Source organism: Oryza glaberrima, chromosome 9, assembly GCF_000147395.1.
Source record: "Oryza glaberrima chromosome 9, OglaRS2, whole genome shotgun sequence".
Lineage (NCBI taxonomy): Eukaryota > Viridiplantae > Streptophyta > Magnoliopsida > Poales > Poaceae > Oryza > Oryza glaberrima.
In genome coordinates, this window is record NC_068334.1 from 3865027 (window position 1) to 3883328 (window position 18302).

The 18302-nt window shown below is 41.8% G+C and overlaps 1 protein-coding gene and 1 pseudogene across 1 annotated transcript; both read right to left on the reverse strand.

Annotated features, from left to right (window-relative positions):
* Positions 1 to 1274: 1274 nt before the first annotated feature.
* Positions 1275 to 7137, reverse strand: LOC127783597 (uncharacterized; annotated as a pseudogene).
* Positions 7138 to 10794: 3657 nt separating this feature from the next.
* On the reverse strand, positions 10795 to 16313 carry LOC127784574 (SEC14 cytosolic factor-like). The gene is made up of 11 exons (XM_052311905.1): positions 15976 to 16313; positions 15797 to 15825; positions 14046 to 14129; positions 13918 to 13971; positions 13571 to 13648; positions 13278 to 13331; positions 12960 to 13019; positions 12789 to 12884; positions 12178 to 12279; positions 11976 to 12056; positions 10795 to 11607 (listed from the first exon to the last, which is right to left on the reverse strand). Exons 1-11 carry the CDS (start codon positions 16028 to 16030, stop codon positions 11293 to 11295), a joined length of 1008 nt encoding a protein of 335 aa, XP_052167865.1. The 5' UTR covers positions 16031 to 16313; the 3' UTR covers positions 10795 to 11292.
* Positions 16314 to 18302: the final 1989 nt, after the last annotated feature.

Below are 18302 nucleotides of genomic sequence, written 5' to 3' on the forward strand. Positions count from 1 at the left end.
TGTCCATCGGCAAATATCCACGTTTATATCGTGTCTTTCCCCAAAGCCACGTTTTTGCGGTGTCCCTAAGATAAAACCACATATAACGAGTGTCCTGTAGCAAAATTTCCCTATTCCAAAAGGGAAGAATCACTTATTATCAACCAAACGAAGTGATAGAAAACTCCTGATCTAGTACAGTTCACTATCGACTCCATGGTGCATTCAATAGACTGAACTATCTTCTATTTTTTGAATGTGACAGAATCAAATTGGGAAAACACAATTCTACTGTGATCCAAGACAAGCTCAATGAGATACCTAGTCATGCCGTGGTTTGTCAAGGGCAAACAACCAAAGCTAAAAATTCAGCACACAAATTTCCTAAACCAAGAACACATACCAACGTCAAGCACCAGCTTTAACTGTTGGAGCAACCAGTCCAGCTACTCTAATGACAGAAAGATTAGATAATTCTGAACAATGTGAACCCAAATGGCATGTAATTCTGAACATGTATACATTAGCACAACTTGGAAAGAAAAAAAAATGAATCGATCGTTGGCTATCTCAGGCTAGATCAAGTCCTAATAATTTGTAGTCATGGATATGAACGGGATGAAAACATTGATTTTATTTGCATAGTTTGTACTACGCTTTAACCATTAAAAAAACAAACACCTTGGATGAACTTGACATACCTGGCGACGGGAGGGCTTCCGGCGGGCAGGGATCGGTGGCGGCGCCAGTGGTTGGGGGGAGCGCGCCGGAGACCTTTGGGACGGGGAGACGGCAGTTAGGGTTGGGAATCGCGAGGGTGAGGAGATGCGAGTGGCGGTGGCGCGAGACTAACCTGCGAGGAGACGCTGGCGAGGGCGAGCCGGCGGCCCGACGACAGCGATGGGGATCGGTGGCAGCGAGGAACAGCTCGGCGTGGAAGGCGTCGGCGGCGACGTGAATCTTGGACGATGACGGATGCAACAACGGCGATGGGGATCGGTTGAGGGCGAGCAAGCGGCGGGGATCGGTGGCGGGGAGACAACGGATGCGACGACGGTGGAGCGGCGGCAGTCGAGGGCAGCGACGGCGGTAGCGCGGGGATCGGTGGCGGCAAGACGACGGATGCGACAACGGCAGAGCGGCGGCAGTCGAGGGCCGCGGCGATGGTGGTGGCGCCGCGTCCCACGTGAGAGGGAGAGATTAGGGGGCAGCGGCGCGTGAGAGCGAGAGAGAGAGGGGGTGGAGAGGAGGGCGCAATCGAGGGAGGTGAGAGGTGGTAGCGATCTAGACCATTGAGATTTCACCAAGATGATCCTGACCGTTCCATGAGTAATGAAAGAATGAGTAATGAGTGAAACCATTTGTTAAACTATAGGATAGATATGGATTCCTTTGTGAAGGATAAAACCGACGACCAATACTACTTCCTCTGTTTCATATTATAAGACTTTCTAGCATTATGTCTAGATTCATTAACATGCATAAGAACGTAGGCAATGCTAGAAAGAACGGAGGGAGTACATGTTTGCAAGGTTAGGCACCTTACTGATGCAAACAAATACATATTTTTCCTACTCTAACTCATTTGTGCAAACAAATCCTAGGCGACGATGAGGATGCCCAGATGGTAGAATCCGATGACGAAGACAAGCAAGCACCGACCTCTTCCATTCCTGATAAGTTCAACTATGTGTACAGCAACATTCCACGTAGCACAAATGTTCTAAATCCTCAACTCCTCGCCCTGGAAACTTTAATATTTTTGTTTCAGTGGTAGAATCAACTATTGTCTCTGTTTTCCAGGTACGATAATATATTGTTAGTGCTTTGATACTAGCACTCAGTCAGCCAAACATCTTAATGCGCTCATAAATGTAATATTGTTGAATTGTGTTATGCATTAGGTCTGGGGCCGAATTACTTAGTCTGTCGATGCAAATGGATGGGGTATTGCTTATCACTTACCAGATCACTGCAAAGTGCCCAAGTGGCTACGGCAGAGAGAACTGTATGATCACAGCTTATACATGTTCAAATCTTTAGGTGGTGATTTATAAAGTTTTGCCTGAGCATCAGTTTTACTATTTTGATCACAATTTGCAACCTATTCTCTTGGCACGGGAGTGCTTATATTAAAAATAGGAACAAAGTAACTGCATATATTTTCAAATGGCTAGAGTTTTATATTTTTACTAGTGTTAGTGATATTCATGATAAATATTGCCTTGCAAACGTCATCCCTTTGACTATAATTTGCGTCGTTTTTTACCTTCACCACCTGTTGTTGGTGTTGTTCTCTTGGTCAGAATAGCTTTTGGAATGGTTTTGTCTTGAGCAGGTGTCTGATGTCTAAGTGTACATCGATTAGCAAAATGGCCCATCTCATTGCAGCTGAAACATACGACATTTTTCGTTTTCGATGAAGCCTTTCGTGTCTTTGACATACACTTGGCTTTATAGGAGGCTGCTTCACCTTGCTCACCACAAGCAGAGCATGCAACTTTGGATGCTGATTCACTGCCCCTTTTACATTGGTATTGAAGGCTACTATCATCTACTTCTCTGAACTTCTTAACTGGAGTTACTATCATCTTATTTGTTTCTCCTATTACCTGTTGTATAACTTCTTGGTAAGCTTCTCGTTGATGTTGAGTCACAGTAGTGAGTATTGAACTCAAGGGGCATTTAATTGGGACATGATCATCACCTTCACAAAGGTAACAAGTGAGCTTGCTCATGGGGCACTCTCCGAGTAGATGGCTTTGTTCACAGCTAGAGCAGCTGATTTCGTGCTCGCTGGCGCTGTGTCCAATCTCCCCACAACGAGCACATGCACAGTTTCTTGGCTTGTTCCGTGGGCACCACATCAGCTCATAGCGATAGCCTTGGCTGCAGAGTGTGCAAACACCATCCTTTGTGTGGTCCTTTGTTTTAATAAACCCTGGAGAAACATCCATATAGTGCAAAATAGAAGAAAACTCAGCCCAACTGATGGCTTGTGGGTCTTTATCGGTTGCATAATAACCTTTCCAACATTCCAATGCAGCTCCTTGTAACTGATGAGCAGCATAGAATACTTTGTTGTTCTCATCGCATTGCACCATATCTAATTTGTTTTCAGTTGGTGCCAAGCCATTGGTCAGTATACCAAGATGTGGCTGATCCTGCAAAAGTGGGTGGCCTTGTTTTCATGAACTCTGCAAACTTGTGACAATAGCGTGTTGATGTGGTCACAGTATCTGGGGATACGATTTTGGCACTACTGTCAATCATCTGTTGCTTCATCATAATTTTTCTAGGGAGAAATTGATCAGATTGTTGAACTGTCACTGGCTCACTGCAAGGACAGAAAGATGGTTGCTAATCACCGTTAACATTCAGGTTGGAGTTGGTAATATAATTGACTGCCATGGGATACCTCAACCTCACTGATGCGGCTGCCAATGCAACTCTTCACCATCTGTTGATCATCCAAGGTTCTGTAGTTGAGAAACAAAGTATGGATAAGAGTTGAGATAATTCTATCGCTATTTAAACTTTAAAACAAAATAAACCAAACAGAATCAGGAAGACTTGCCTGATTCAGAACAAAAGAAAATAAGGAAAAATATATTAAAATACAATATTATGTTCTAATGATTTAAGGTTCCAATGCAGCTAAACAAGCTTATCCTTATGACCACTCAAAAATGCATTTACTAATCACTGAAAGTGGATGCTGGTAAGAGCAAGTTCAATAGTAGAGCTCACAACTAGCTATAAGTTCAGGCAGTGTTTGGCAAATGTCTAAGGGAAATGATTTCACACCCCTCTTTAAATCCTAACCCTTCATTCTCCCTCATCCATTTAATCCTAACCCTTCATTCATTTCCCAATCCCAATCCTCATTTCCCATTATCCAAACACACCCTCATTGTAGAGTCAACATGTATAATAGGTTAGCTATATTAGCTGTATTTTTTTCCTCCTCTCTCTTTCTTTTATTATGAATTTAATGCATATTTCTTGAAGCATGTATATAGCTAGCTCTTGCATGAGAGCCACCACTTCCCACTTTTTCTTTCTCTCTCTTCCACAAAAGCATAGCTTGCTTATAGCTATCCTTTCTCTAATACATAAGGTCTTCATTGCCTTACACTCTACTAAAGTCAAACTAAGGGAACATAACTCCTTTGACCATCTACAGAAGTTACAGGGTAGACATGGTCCAACTAATAATATATCACACTAATGGTTGACTAATAAGATAATAATTCAATCCAATGTAAAAGAAGAACTGGAAAGATGACAAAAGGATCATGGTATCAGCACAATTAAGTTTGAACTTTTTAAAAATGCTTTGTAAAATTGACAATTATATGAAGGTCAAGACCTACATATGACATTGTCTTGACTAAAAGTTTAGAAAATTTGCGTTTTATCTTCTTTTTTTCTTGTTCAGCAGTCCAGGACATGATAGTACAACCTCCCGATACACAGCTTTTCAAATCTCAAGGATGTCCTAACACAATGGGTTCACAGATTACAGCAAGGAAAATGACAGCAGTCTGCCAGCAAACAGTGGTGTGACGGTGGAAAATCAGTCACCCTTGTGATCATGGAACAGAGACAAGACGGTCTAAAAGACTAAATTATTCAGGCAAAGTGGAGTTAGAAATGGCTGACAATGGGAAGCGGTGATGACAACATAGTTCTATGCCAGAGTACCGACAATAGGACAAGGACATCCCTGTAACTAGGTTTGGGCGATTCACACATCTTGCAGTGGACAGATTAGTGACATCACAAAATGAATTGGCATGATGATGATACATTAGTGACAGAGATAATAGAGAAACACTGTTCTAGGAAATGGTGATATGCACTCCAAGTATAATACTCCCTATAATGAGGCTAATGGCAAAGGTGGCTTTGGTTCCTATCGGTAGTTATGTGAAAAAACAAATTTGGTTGATAACTATGATTCTCATGATAGTGGAATACAAACTGACATGGATGGTGTCTAGAGAAACTCATCAAACCAGCAAGGACATGTTAGAGCATGGCTTAAAGACAGACACGAAGTAAGTGATGAACGAATAAATTGCAATAATAACTTATCATTGTGAGAGACAAACCAAGGTGAGCCATTCAGAGTTACAATTCACACAAGAGCATGACGATAAGTCCCCATCCTGTAGGACTTCTCCAAGAGAGCAGTATAGACAGGTTGACATATTGATCTTCTAGTTGAACAAGCTCTTGATTCAAATAATCCAAAACTGGGTAAAACTCGTTCCTCAACCTCTGATATCACTAGGTAGAACTCCAAAACCATTAGAAAACAAAGGTCTACCTAGTTTTGGGAGTTGGGGGCGAGTTTTACCCAGTTTTAGAGCTGAGGCTGTGTTTTACTTTTAGAACAGGATGTGTGGAGCATTTATAGAGAGATTCTACAGGGCGGACTGGTCCAGGTCCACAGAAGAGTTATTTGTGGATATTGTAGGAAGAGCTGGATCAAAGAAAAAGGGTTTCCTGATTAGTCTTTTTGGAGTCATCTGTTCGAGCTTCTGAAAAAGTAGAAGTAACATGGTCTTCCGGCAGCAATTGGTAGGGAGTTGTCCTACGTCTACAATTTGCACTTATTTCTCCTTTTTGCAATACTGGCAAATCCTGGCAAGGCCGGAGACAAAGCAAGACCAATCATCAAGATGGTCGAGGTGGCAAAGGGTGAACCTAAGGTGTGTGCTGCTAAGAGAGAGACTGTGCACTGCTGCTAGAGCTGAAGTTGGTTGATTGATCTTGAATTTGGGAGGATCTAATTAAGGTGTGTGAGTGTTCCGTTAGTTGTTCAGGTTACCATGTTAATATTAAAGAAAACTGTCAGACAGGAGAGATCTTGTTGCACCCTGGTCGTTTTGGGAAGTGGTGCCCCTATATGTGCGTGTTTTTGAAAGCTGGAATCGCTTCTATTTGACATGAAGAGATCAGATGTATTTTGGTCAAAGATAGACTTTAATCCTATCACTTGTATGATTCAAGGGTATTTTGTTCTCAAGTGCTTCAGATGAGGCAACAATCCAAAAACCATAAGACCAGCATTCACAACCACCTCATTTTCAGCTGTAGAAGTTTCAGCATAGCAATTTTCTTCTCGAATGCTTCAGGTGAGGCAACAATCCACAAACCATAAGACCACCATTCACAACCACCTCACCTTCAGCAATAGGAGTTTGAGCATAGCAAATTTATGAGTGATGATTTGTCATATAAACATTTAAGTGTGAGTGTGTATCATTGTGCATAGTGTTCTCTACTAACAAAGAATATCATCAATCCATGAATACTATACTTCTTAGACCTAGGTCAATCAAAGAATATCATTTTCAGTATCAAGAAGATTATAATTAATGATAACTTGAGCTCATAACTATCTGTCATCTCATCAAAAAATAGAATTACCAAATCCGAATAATCCCACATAACTAATGGGATCAAACATGATCAATGGCATAACTTGCCTTATAGCTCATCATGGTCGTCTCACCTTTAGCTTGTATTGTTCCAGCTTCTATTCCAGGCTTACAGCTTCCTGTCCTTTCTCCTGCCTCAAGCAACAGCAAGCTCTTAAGAAAGTTTAGAAATAATGAAATCGGTTTAGGGTAGGGGGGATATTGTTTCGAATTCGTCTAGAAGATGTATTCCCCGAAGGTCATCTCGATGGAATCCATTGCAGACAAGCCCCGTGCCTCCATGCATCGGTCGAAAGAAAAAAAAAATGGGGGCAGCGCGATATCTCCCCCCCTGCAACACAAGCAGTGGAGAGCGGCGGGCAGAGCGGTGGTCGGCGACGGCAACGCGGTTGAGGACGGGGAGAAGGGGAGGGGTGGTCGGATTGGATGAGTGCCTTAGATTCTCGGCGAGGAACTCGGGGGAGGAGGGATCCGGCAGTGGCGGCGGCGGGGGGTTAGGGCGCGGCTCGACGAGGCCGTGTAAGACGAGGGGAGCGGGTCGAGCAATCGATTGCAACTCGAACTCGAACTCGAATCGTCTGTCCGTCTCTCCTTAGTCAAAGGCGACGCCGCGAGCCACGTCGTGGACGTGGACGCCGAAAGCGCGCACTGGGGGCGGGGCGCGAGCGCGACGTGCCGCGCGCGGTCGCCGACAGCACGGCATGGCGGATGGCGCGATACCGCGATGCGGTGCTGCGTGCGTGCGTGCGCGCGTGTCGCGTGGGGAATTGGAGGGCAGCGCCAACGTGTCGGGCCGAGGGGAGGCGAGTATTGGAGCTGTATGGTTCATGGGATGCATTCCATGTTCAGCTAATTTTTTTAAATAATACAGATCGTTAAACGTGAGATACGGAAACTTAGGAATTGAGTTTTTTTAATGAAGGGAGTAAGTATTATCATCTATTATTTGGTAATAATAACTATTATAAAACTGATAAAGCAAGTATTGGCCAGTAACCTTAGTAGCAAAAAAATAAATAATGATGTTTGTACAATAGAAAGAGAGGACCGGAGTTTGCAAGCGTCTGGCACACAGGAGGTTGAGATTTGAAGAATATCATAGATCCCACAATTTCTTTACCCTATCAATATACATTGTGTCACGCGGTTGTAACTACTACCACCTGATAAAGTGTACGATGCTATTGCATACTTAAACCAAATACATTGGGGTTGCTCTTATACAAAATTAAGGTGGGTAATAATCGGTTGAAAATAAAGCCATAAGAGTCGTCTTAGTCATTGCTGGTGTTGTTGTTTGTCGCAGTAGAAAGATGTCATTCATAAATCACCAAGTGATTGAAATTCATCTTTTAAGGTTCATTTGCACTAGTTTTAGGATTGATGCCTTAGGGTTTGGAGGAACTGAGAACGTATGAGTGCTACCACGCATAAGGCTTGCCCTCTCGTTTTTATAGCGTTGGATTCAAGGCAAATCTATTAAGAACAAGATGCGCACGATACCATTATTACGTGCGCTAGATGTACATGAGTTTGGAAACTCTCTCGTTTTTCTCAGCAATGGCGCATGCATGGGGTGCCCATGCGCACATCCCTTTTTGGTCGATACCCAACGTCAACAAGACTACATGATGACTACTGCTAGTAACATCATTAGCTAGTAAAACACCTAGTTCCTCCAGAGTTCATTAGCTAAACGAAACTTGAAAGACACCACAAAGGTGAGTCAATGTTTTCTTATCTAGAATGAAAAATGAACATAGCATATAACCATCGGATGCTGCACAAAAACTTATTTGCTGAATTTTGAAAGAACATATCAATGTTACCCCTCCATCTCCAATCCAATAGGTCTATACGTAGCAACAATGGACGGTGATGTCGTAGCGTGACGCAAGATGGTCTAGTATCTTCATGTCAGGATTCAGAAATGTCGAAGCGTGAGACGAGGCGAGTGGCGACTACTCACCAGCATAACAGAAGACGACCGCGGCTGGGAAGACACCAGAGGCATGATGGAGTGGCAACGATTGTGGACCAGTGAGGCGTGTGGAGCAGCGGTTCCGACGGAAAGAATGGAACACCAGGGTGGCGATTGTGATGAGGACAAAGGTGGCGAAGCAGCCCCACCGTCAGGAGGACGGACCACCGTGGCGCCTGCAGGGGAAGACTGTGATTTGCGATGGGAGGAAGTGATTTACACGAGAAGAGGCGTACAGCATGCTAGGAAAACAACAGACGCGGCGGAGTGGCCACGCTGGCATCGGCAGCATGCCCGTTGCAGGGAGCGCGGGTGGATGCAGGAGTGGGGTTGGGGGCACAAGCAGTGGGGGTGGGGGCATGGGTAGATGGGTAGGATCATTGGAGGATCGATCTAGCCGTTGGATTTAACGATCATACGGATAGAGTGATGTATGTCTGTCATGGTTTAAGTCACCATCACCACTATACTTTTTATAAGTAGTATATTGATATAGATATCTTGGGTCCGCCCCTGTTGATTTATAGCCATAGATAAACGAAGCCTCGTAAAGAAAAGAAGCAATAAGTTAATGTCCTGACACGGAGAAATAACATCACAATTAACAAAACATGGTGTTACAAGGTTAATTATTATTACCCACCATGGTTAACGCCTAATGCGTCGTCATTAACACACACACAGAGGTAGAATAGAAACGTTTTAATTAGTTTTGCTCGTCGGCGGCGGCGCGCTTCCATGGCGCCCTGACGGGGCGGGCGGGGCGGCGTTGAGGGTGGCGGAGGCAGTCGCAGAGCCGCCGGAAGAAGTCGACCACCGGCCGGATCCGCGACAGCAGCACGAACACCGGGCCCAGCACGCCGCCGGTCACCGTCACGATCGCCATGGGCTCCATCTATATATCGATCTGTAACCTCCTCCTGATCTCTCTCTCTCTCTCTCACCTCCTGGCCTCACCTGGTAAAATTATCAAAACTTGCAGATTTGGCCTTTGCATGCCTAGATGGTGATCGTGATCGATGTGAGTGGAAGGAGAGGTGAAATTTTATACGGGAGAGGAAGCTGGGGGTTAAAGCCAAGTTGTGCGGGTGTGCCTACACGGCAAACAAAACGGCTATTTTTGGGAATGGCTAGTTAATGGTTCTTGCTTAACATCCGATCAAAAGGTTAGTCATGCAAATTTATTGCTATTTGTCGTAACTACTGTCATCTTATCATGTGTTCAGGGTGGTACCTAGCAATTACGGTTGCAGAAACACATATTACTCTCTGGTTAAACATATTTGACGTAACTCAATTCCCCTAACGCCAAATAAAATTTATGTATATAAACTTGCAGTAAAGTTGTGGTATATAAACATACCCCCAAAAGAAAAACTATCGCTGGCGGTGATGGATTGTTCATTAGCAATTTCGGAGTATTTAGGTTCTATTTAATTTGTTTATGTTTATAAGCTAGCTTATGAGGTTTTTTTTTTTTTTTTTTGCGGGGGAGCTAGCTTATGAGTTGAAAAGTCTAAATATGAGCAAAACAATGTTTTTTGGCTTTTTAAAGCCATAACCCACTCTTATACAATGATAAGTTAAAAGCTAGGTTAGAGTGGCATTTTAGCTTATGTAAAGTGACAATACGATTCCGCTATCAAAATTTAGGCTTTTAAGCTACTGTTATAAAACATATAAGAAAAATATTGATTTCCAAGTTTAAGTCATTGAGTTTAAGTCTAAACAAAGAGACCCTTAGAGGAATGGATATAATGTTACGATAACACATACGCAGTTCACGAATATATTTGTTACTACTTCGTTCGTCTTAAAATATGATAACCTAGTATCGGATGAGACACAACCTATTATTATAAATATTGTAACCTACTATCAAATAAAACACATTCTAATACTATAAATTTAGATGTCCTATGTAGTTATATATTTTGGGACGAATGTAGTATTTCATTTTAAAAAAAACTTTATTTCTGATTACGAACATAGCCAAGTTTTTATTTGGTTTATAGCCTAAAACAAAGTCATTTAGGACCTTTCAAGTGGATGAATTTTGTGAGATTTTTAACAAGAATTGAACTAATTCCTATTCTACTTCCAAATGAACGCACGATAAAGTTGGTAATTTAAGAAGGATCCAACGGACAAGACGCTACTAGTTAGGGGTATAAGTGGGTTAGCCACTTATAACCTATAAGTGGGTTTCGCGGGTTAGCCACTTATACCCCCAGCTGCTAGTTAACGCTTCTGAATTTACTGTTACACCAGTTAGAAAATAAGATGAGCATAACAGCCATCCATTGTTTCTACAAAATGCAAAACAACATTCATGGGCAGTCTTAATTATGTAGCCAAAATCGACTGGCGAGTTTATACAGATGGCAGCAAACATCAAACATTGATATAACGATTTACCAAATTTCACAGCATCCAGTGAAATGAAACATGCAGATGATTCATTCTTAGCAGTGAGTACAGCACTTGATATATACCACTGCAATCAAAAGGCAGCTAGAGGCTATACATACACTGTTACATATATATTTAGGGCAGCAACTTACTCGGAAGGACTGGAAACATCACATTTCCTTCCCAGTTGCCATAAGCACTGAAATAGTAACGTGTCGCAGATGATACAGTCGCTAGGTTAATTAGAAAAAGAACTGGCTACACTTTCAGATAATACGGATTCGGTTATTAGAATCGCATCACAATTACTAACCTCTTTCTACTCGTGGATCCTAGTCAAGCCTGCAGCTAGAGATTGCAAGCAAGGAGTGCTATAACCCCACCGTAGGTTCCCTGGGGCTGGAGATGGATAAGCATAATATCTCCGCTGATCGTCGTCTCCGTCACGAGATATGATCACGGGCAACATCACGGACCTTCAATCTTGATCCTGTTGAATGAATGCGAGAGGCCATTAGCTCCACTGAATTTGTGGAGCTCCGATTCGATCGTCTCCATGATCTTGGCCTCTTCCAGATCAGGTGTGGGCACATCCACATGCATCGAGCCTTGCTTTATGGGACCGATGGAGTCTTCATTCAGGGCTTGCTGTTTGATGTAATTATACAGCTCCTGGTGGAAAGGGTGATCATAGGAGTAGCAATCAACTCCATCCGACGAATCATTCGACGAGCCTGATCCTTCTCGCTTGCAAAAGTTTGGGAGTGTCTCATAGTCCATAACCTGATAGTCACATAAGAGATCTTAGTGTAATCCCAATACACGTCTAAACGACGCTCATAAGCTATCAGATCAACAGGACCACTAAAAGTTAGGATGGCTGGTTGTACAAAAAGCTCTTCTTTCCAGTCAGCTTATTCATGCTCACAGATGCGTGTGAAATTTGAGCGTCCAAAAACATAGTTGTGCTGACTGTGTGATGGATTCCTTAGTAAGGAGAGGTTGGTCCACAATTCCACATAACTTTTGCCCACATGCTTGCAATAGAAATTAAACTTGAAGCTCATAGCATTTATCAGAACCTACAGGTACCGTACCGCCTAGTATCTGGAGAAAGTTAATGGTAAGTAAAAGAGATTAATGATATTTACCTTTAGTAATTCATCTCTTCCTGAGCCGTACAGGACTTTAATTTTCCTTTTTGTTCTTTCTTGTAGAAGAGGCTTCACAACCTAGCCACAAATGAAAAAAAAAATGATGTGCTAAACTTCAAAACCTTCAAACGGAAGTTGGAATTAAGAAAATAATAGAACGTGTATGCAAATTGACTGCATGGTGTATATGTATACTGACCTTCCAACATGCTGAAAAAACATATGGAGCATTGACAATGAAATAGGTCTCTGTTTTCTCAGGATAGTTAAGGTCATCGATGGCTGTTATCGTAGATAACATCTGCATCATGAAGAAGTCGATAAGCATATTGAAAAGTTTATTTTCACTGAAAACTGAAAGTCTGGTATAGCATAAGGTCAGCATACAAAAACCTTGAAACCAAAAACATCACACATAAAGTTAAGCTATCAGTATAATGAATAAACCAATATTGTTAGCTTTCCATAATCTAAACAATGAAGTAGTTTGGCAGCAGCATAGAAGATACTATTAATCTGTGATCCACATCCAGTTGCAGAATAGATAACAAAATGAGGGAGATCAAATGCATTACTTTAATTAATCCATTACAAGCTGCTCTTAGGTATTAGGCAGATCAGAAAGCCAATTAACTCGATTCTAGGCATGTTCATGATTTCTTTTTATGATTTATGACACTTGAATTCAAATTTGAATTGACATCAAACATTTTACCACATACAAAATAAGCCCACTGTCAGTTATCTTGCATATCTGAGAGGTTACACCGGAAAGAGAGAAGATTTTAGCAAATGCGAAAGACAGCCTACCTTTATTTGGTTCAAGGCAGAAAGCTTCAGCCCCGTCATATCCATAACCTTTAGGCAAGTGTTAATCTGTTTCCCGAACATCTTAGAGGCTTTCGGCTAAAGAAGAGAAAAAAAATACTTAATATCTGTTTATAACATTGAAATTATGAATCATCAATAGAAAAGGCTTACCAGTACAACACGATCTCGATATTCATTCATCTGTATGTGTGATTGCACATAATAGTGCACCTAGTACAAAAATGAAGTAATTTAGACAAAATATTTCCAAGAAAAAGATATATCATGCTATGTTTTGTATTAAACAGTTGCTAATTCCTAATCCTATAACTGAAGTTAGAAGTAATCAAATGCAATTTAGTTTATCATCTACCATAATGGTATCAGACTTTAGCTCGGTGAATCTGGCTTTGAACAAATACTAGTATGCACACTATTTTAGATTTAACCCAGGTAGATTTGTTCAGACTCTAATCAATAAATACCTACCGATGCCTTGTCAAGGGTACTGAGCCCAACACCGAATGCATAGACAGGTTGTCCCTACAAAAAGGAGAGGAAATGAGACGAAGAACAGCAAAAAAGCCTTTATTCAACAAAGAGAAAGCAAACTGCTGTCAAATGAAACTATTGTTCAGCAATACAATGCCATCCAAAACCAGATAATTTTAGATAAAGAAGTGTGAGATTTTTTTTTTTTTGACTTAAAGAAATGTGAGATTTGAACATAAGGCTCCATTAAAATTATGAAAAAATGAAATAAATGAGTCTGGTCGCTATACCTGCTTGGAGTATCCTGTCAATCCAACAAGCAGCGTATCCCGAATAGTTCTGTATAAATCAGAAGGGACTATAGGTTTCTGCATTAAGAAACGGAAGTTGCTGGTTAGATAAATAGCATAAGATGAACCTATTAGCAATTTGCAGTGCAATTCTGGATCAGTACATGATGCAAATCTGACATTCGAAACGTTTGCTGCTACAAGTGCAAGAGATTGATTTTTTTTTTTTTTGGCATCAACAATTCATCTTGTAACAGATTTTAAATCACTGACTAGCAGAGCAGTCTTGCATTCCTCAAAAGAAATTAAAAGTAAATCCGTCCAATCTCCAACGGAAAGGTACTTACAGCCAGAACGCTGTCAATCCCATTTTGTATCCTCCAATTTAAGCAATCCATTAACTGCATCAAACAATTAAATATTCAGAGATAAATAACTTATCTGTTGTCAGTAGAGTGTAAAAAGCAAGCTTTACCATTTTATGTGCTTTCGGAACATTCCATTCTCTGGCCTTTAGAAAACGCACCAGAGTCCCTCTTGCGTATCCTTGATGGACATGCTGTGAACATTTAGCATAGTACTAGTTAAGCATTAGTCACCCCTAGAATTATTATTTTCAAACAAGCAGCTGATGAAAAACTATATAACTAGTGATGGAATATTTGTAGGGAAAAAAAGGAAATGCAACTCATGCATCCAAAAAAACAAAACGGAAAAAGAAGATAACAAATGTAGACAGAGGTCAAGAAAAAGCATCTAGCAACACAACAGGGAGAGAAAAGCAAATGTTGTTCTTTGGTGGTGACATTGTGACTGCTGTGGGAAAGAAATATATTTTTTTGAAACAAAGATGTTGTTTCTTAGTGGACATATTGGGATTCCAGCGTGCTTGCGCAACCAAACACATCTTCCTGAGATCACTAATGGCATCATACTTATCAGGAAAAGGACAGCTAGAGCATAAGCATATAAAAGAAGTCCAAATCGGCAATTGAAACATCTCCACCAGGAACAGTCCCAGGCCACACAAAGTCCAGGAACACAAGGTCCATCCCTCATCAGCAAGCGTCCAAATTAAACAACAGCAACTTCTTCGGCCATTAATTAGCGGCCACCGAGATCCACATGGTGACATGGTGTCTGAATCACAATTCACACCAACAAGGAGAAGCCTTGCGGTGAAAGATCACACAACAAAGCCATCTCCCTCCCATGTACTAAATAGTTTGGCTTCCAACTGCTAACAATACATACATCATTCTGGTGGTACTTGACCTCACAAAGTCTTGGGATCTAGAAACCATAGCCATTGGAACAATCAACGAATATGGTTGGAAAATTAAACTCTCCTAGCCGGCACAGATGACTGAGTCAGAAGATGTAATAAAGTAATAATACAGCTCGTGAGCTCCAAATGACGAAGCTAGGAACAAACAGTACATGGCACCGACACCAAGAATTGCCCCAAAATTGGCTGCTTGTACCAAAGCTGCAATTAGGACCGCAAAAGGTACTAAAGTACTACTTAAAACATCTCCCAAAATCTTCTTACAAAAAAAAATATCTGCCTGTGCAAGTCAAGCAAAATTTGCTCAACTTTTTCGCCGCAAATTTGCTCAACTACAGCTGAAGATAGTGGTTTAGCCCTGAGTCCACGGCATGAATACGGTAAAAAAAAGAAGTGCAATTTCACCTAAAAAGATACTAGTCTGAAAAAAAATTGCAACTTGACCATAGAAAAAGTGACAAAAACTGCGACCGAACAGAAATCATATAAATACAAAGTAATCTGTTGGAGCACCAAACTTGAACGCTATAACTAGTCAGACAATCAATTTAAGAGCATGAGCTAGAAATGACCAAAGTAAAACCATATAAAGAAAACAAAAACTAAAGATGTTCCAAATTGATAAAAGAAAGCTTGACAATACTACAGCTGAGCTACGGATCACAATGAACTTTCAAAGATCTATAAAATTTACCCACCAAGCAAGAACCGAGCAAAGAATGGGAGCTGCAACTCCCAAATCCACCAAAAATGCAAAGCAAGAAACAGAAGCAGAGGCAAAAAAAAATCAAGCAAAGCTCGGCCAAAACAGCCGCACGCCCAACGCAGAAACATCACCAAATATTACCAACCAACAAGTTAGTTCTAGCAGAGCAAAATACAGAGCAAGGAAGGAAGAAAGAGATCCAGCCATGGCAGCAGAAAGAGCAGATCGGCACCTGGAATGTGGTCTTGAGCGGCTCATCCACTGCAACAAAACAAAGCGCATCTCAGCAAACAAGAACAACCTCGGAGAGAGATAGTGTTCAATTTTTCCTTCCCTCCTCATTATTATTATTATTATTATTATTATTTGTTTCAGTAGCAATCAAGAATAGAGAGAAGAGAAAACACTCACGCAGCTCCATCAGCGCGGAGAACTGCTTGATGGCCTCCTCCGAAGCGGCCGCCATTGCTGCCTGCCGCCGGTGACGGCGGCGGGGAGGGAAGAGGGAGGGGGGCGAGCCTTCGCGGTGAGCAGGGCGAGGTCAAACGGGGAGAAAGCTGGAGTCTTTGCTCGCCTTTTCCACACACACCCCTTCTCTTCTCCCCTTTTATCTTCTTCCTCCGTCGGTCGGATCGATCTGCTGCCTAGCTGCTGCTGCTGCTGCGTATTGCGTGGTCGTGTGCTCGTGTCGCGCGTATGCGGTCCGTGGAGAGGTCCGGCCGACGATGGTGAGGTCGAGGATTATGGGAGGGGTGATGCTGGTTTATAAAGCCGAAAATCTACGTTAGAAGTAGGAGTCGGATCCATATATTAGCCTTAATAGAATAATATAGTTCTATTTCTAATAATTGTAATAGGCTGAGTATATATTACTCCGAATAGGATATGGTCCTATAAAAATGTGAGAAAGTGTATTTAGAATATGTGTCGAACACTACGACAAAAACGATTTTTCCAGACGAGACTCTCGTTAGGTCATAAACGGACCATAACTGACCGTGTCTGTAAAAATCGATCTCGCATACGTCTCCTTAAGAGACCCTTATGCGAAATCAATTTTCGCAGGCGGCCCTCTTAACAGGCCCACACGGGAAAATAATCTATTTTCGCATGCGGACCTATTAAGCAGACGCCTGCAAGTTCAATCCTCCTCTTCTTTCCCTCAACCTATTAAAAAAATTTAACTTATCTCTTCTCCATTCTCTTTCTCCCTTATATTCTCCTCACTTTCTCTCCTCTCATTCTCCTCACTTCGCCACAGCGGCTATGCTTCCTCAGCGAGCAACGGCGACGCGTTCAAGGAGCAGCAACGGCGGGCGGCGGCTGGCATGGCGATGGCAGCGTGCAGGCGGGCTTAGTGGTCGTCTGGCGCAGCGACCGGCGGGCGGGCGGTTTTATTTTTTTTGGATTTTTATTTTTGTGTGCGGACCACATAAGCACCCATATGTGAAAATCAGATTTTGGCAGGGGTGCGCCCCCGCTTGCAAAAATAGCGATTTTTCCAGACGCTCTACTGCACGCGAAAATAGGTTATGGGCCGCCTGGAAAAGCCTTTCTATAGTAGTGGAATATATTAGTAATATTGTGGTGTTTACTAGAGTTATAATAGGTGATAGAAGTTGTAGCTGAAATAGGTGTCAAATATATACAAGCCGATGGAGTAATTCTAGCCGATGCTGATGCCAGCCGATAGCGATAGGGTTTTGAGCAATCGGCTATACATCTAATGTAGAATCTGACACTTGATGTAAATAACAATATAAAGGTGATCGGCTGATGATAATATAATATAACAATAATATAATCCAGTAGAAACCAATCGGCTAACAATGACATGATAGAATAAGCACTGATCCGAAGGTTAAAGCATACATCGGCTGAAGGTTCGATGTCATAAAATCCAAACGATTAGATAAACAGTGAAACCTTTGTTGCAATCGGCTAAATCGAACTTGTATGTAATCCTTGTAAGCCGATGCAACGTCTAGATAAATTATCGGCTAGCACCCCGATAAAACATTAGTATGAATCTATCGGCTTAACAAGATTTATATTATCAACAACAATCTAGTAGGTCGAACCTAACCGATGCAGCACGAGATTGTATATGATAATCTAATACTCAATGAGCCGATAGATCTGTCTAATGTGATGGATATAACAAATCTATTTAGAACAACATTGTGATTGTAGAGATATATCGGCTAAGACAGAAGATCAGACCTAACCGAGACAGTCCCAACTAAATCGATGCATCTCTAAACACAATGCAATTGGAGATAGAATTGAGATATCAGGCAGGCAAATATATCAACCAAACCAGAGAGGTCCAAGAGATCGAAGCGATACAGCCTTGAACAACACCAATGTAGCCAATAGATTCACCATGGCCGGCGGAACGTAGGACTTACCCCTGCGGCAGAGATTGAAAACCGATGCAGCCCCGCGTTAGGTGCCAAGTTCCGCCGGATGATAAGTAAAAGCCTCGGTAAAGAGGGTGGCGATGCGCCAAGAGTAGTTGTATTGATCTGTGAGATAATTTACAATGATCCCGGGTGTATATATTTATACCCATAGGGAGATACTAGTCCTTGTAGGACAAGAAAGAAACTTTCCTAAAGATAAAAGGAAAACATAAAGTCCTTATAGGACACTAAATACACTTTTTAAAGATAAAAGAAAACTAACAAACTATTCCTAATTAATAGATAACTTGCCATGCCGCATCCTCCTTGAAC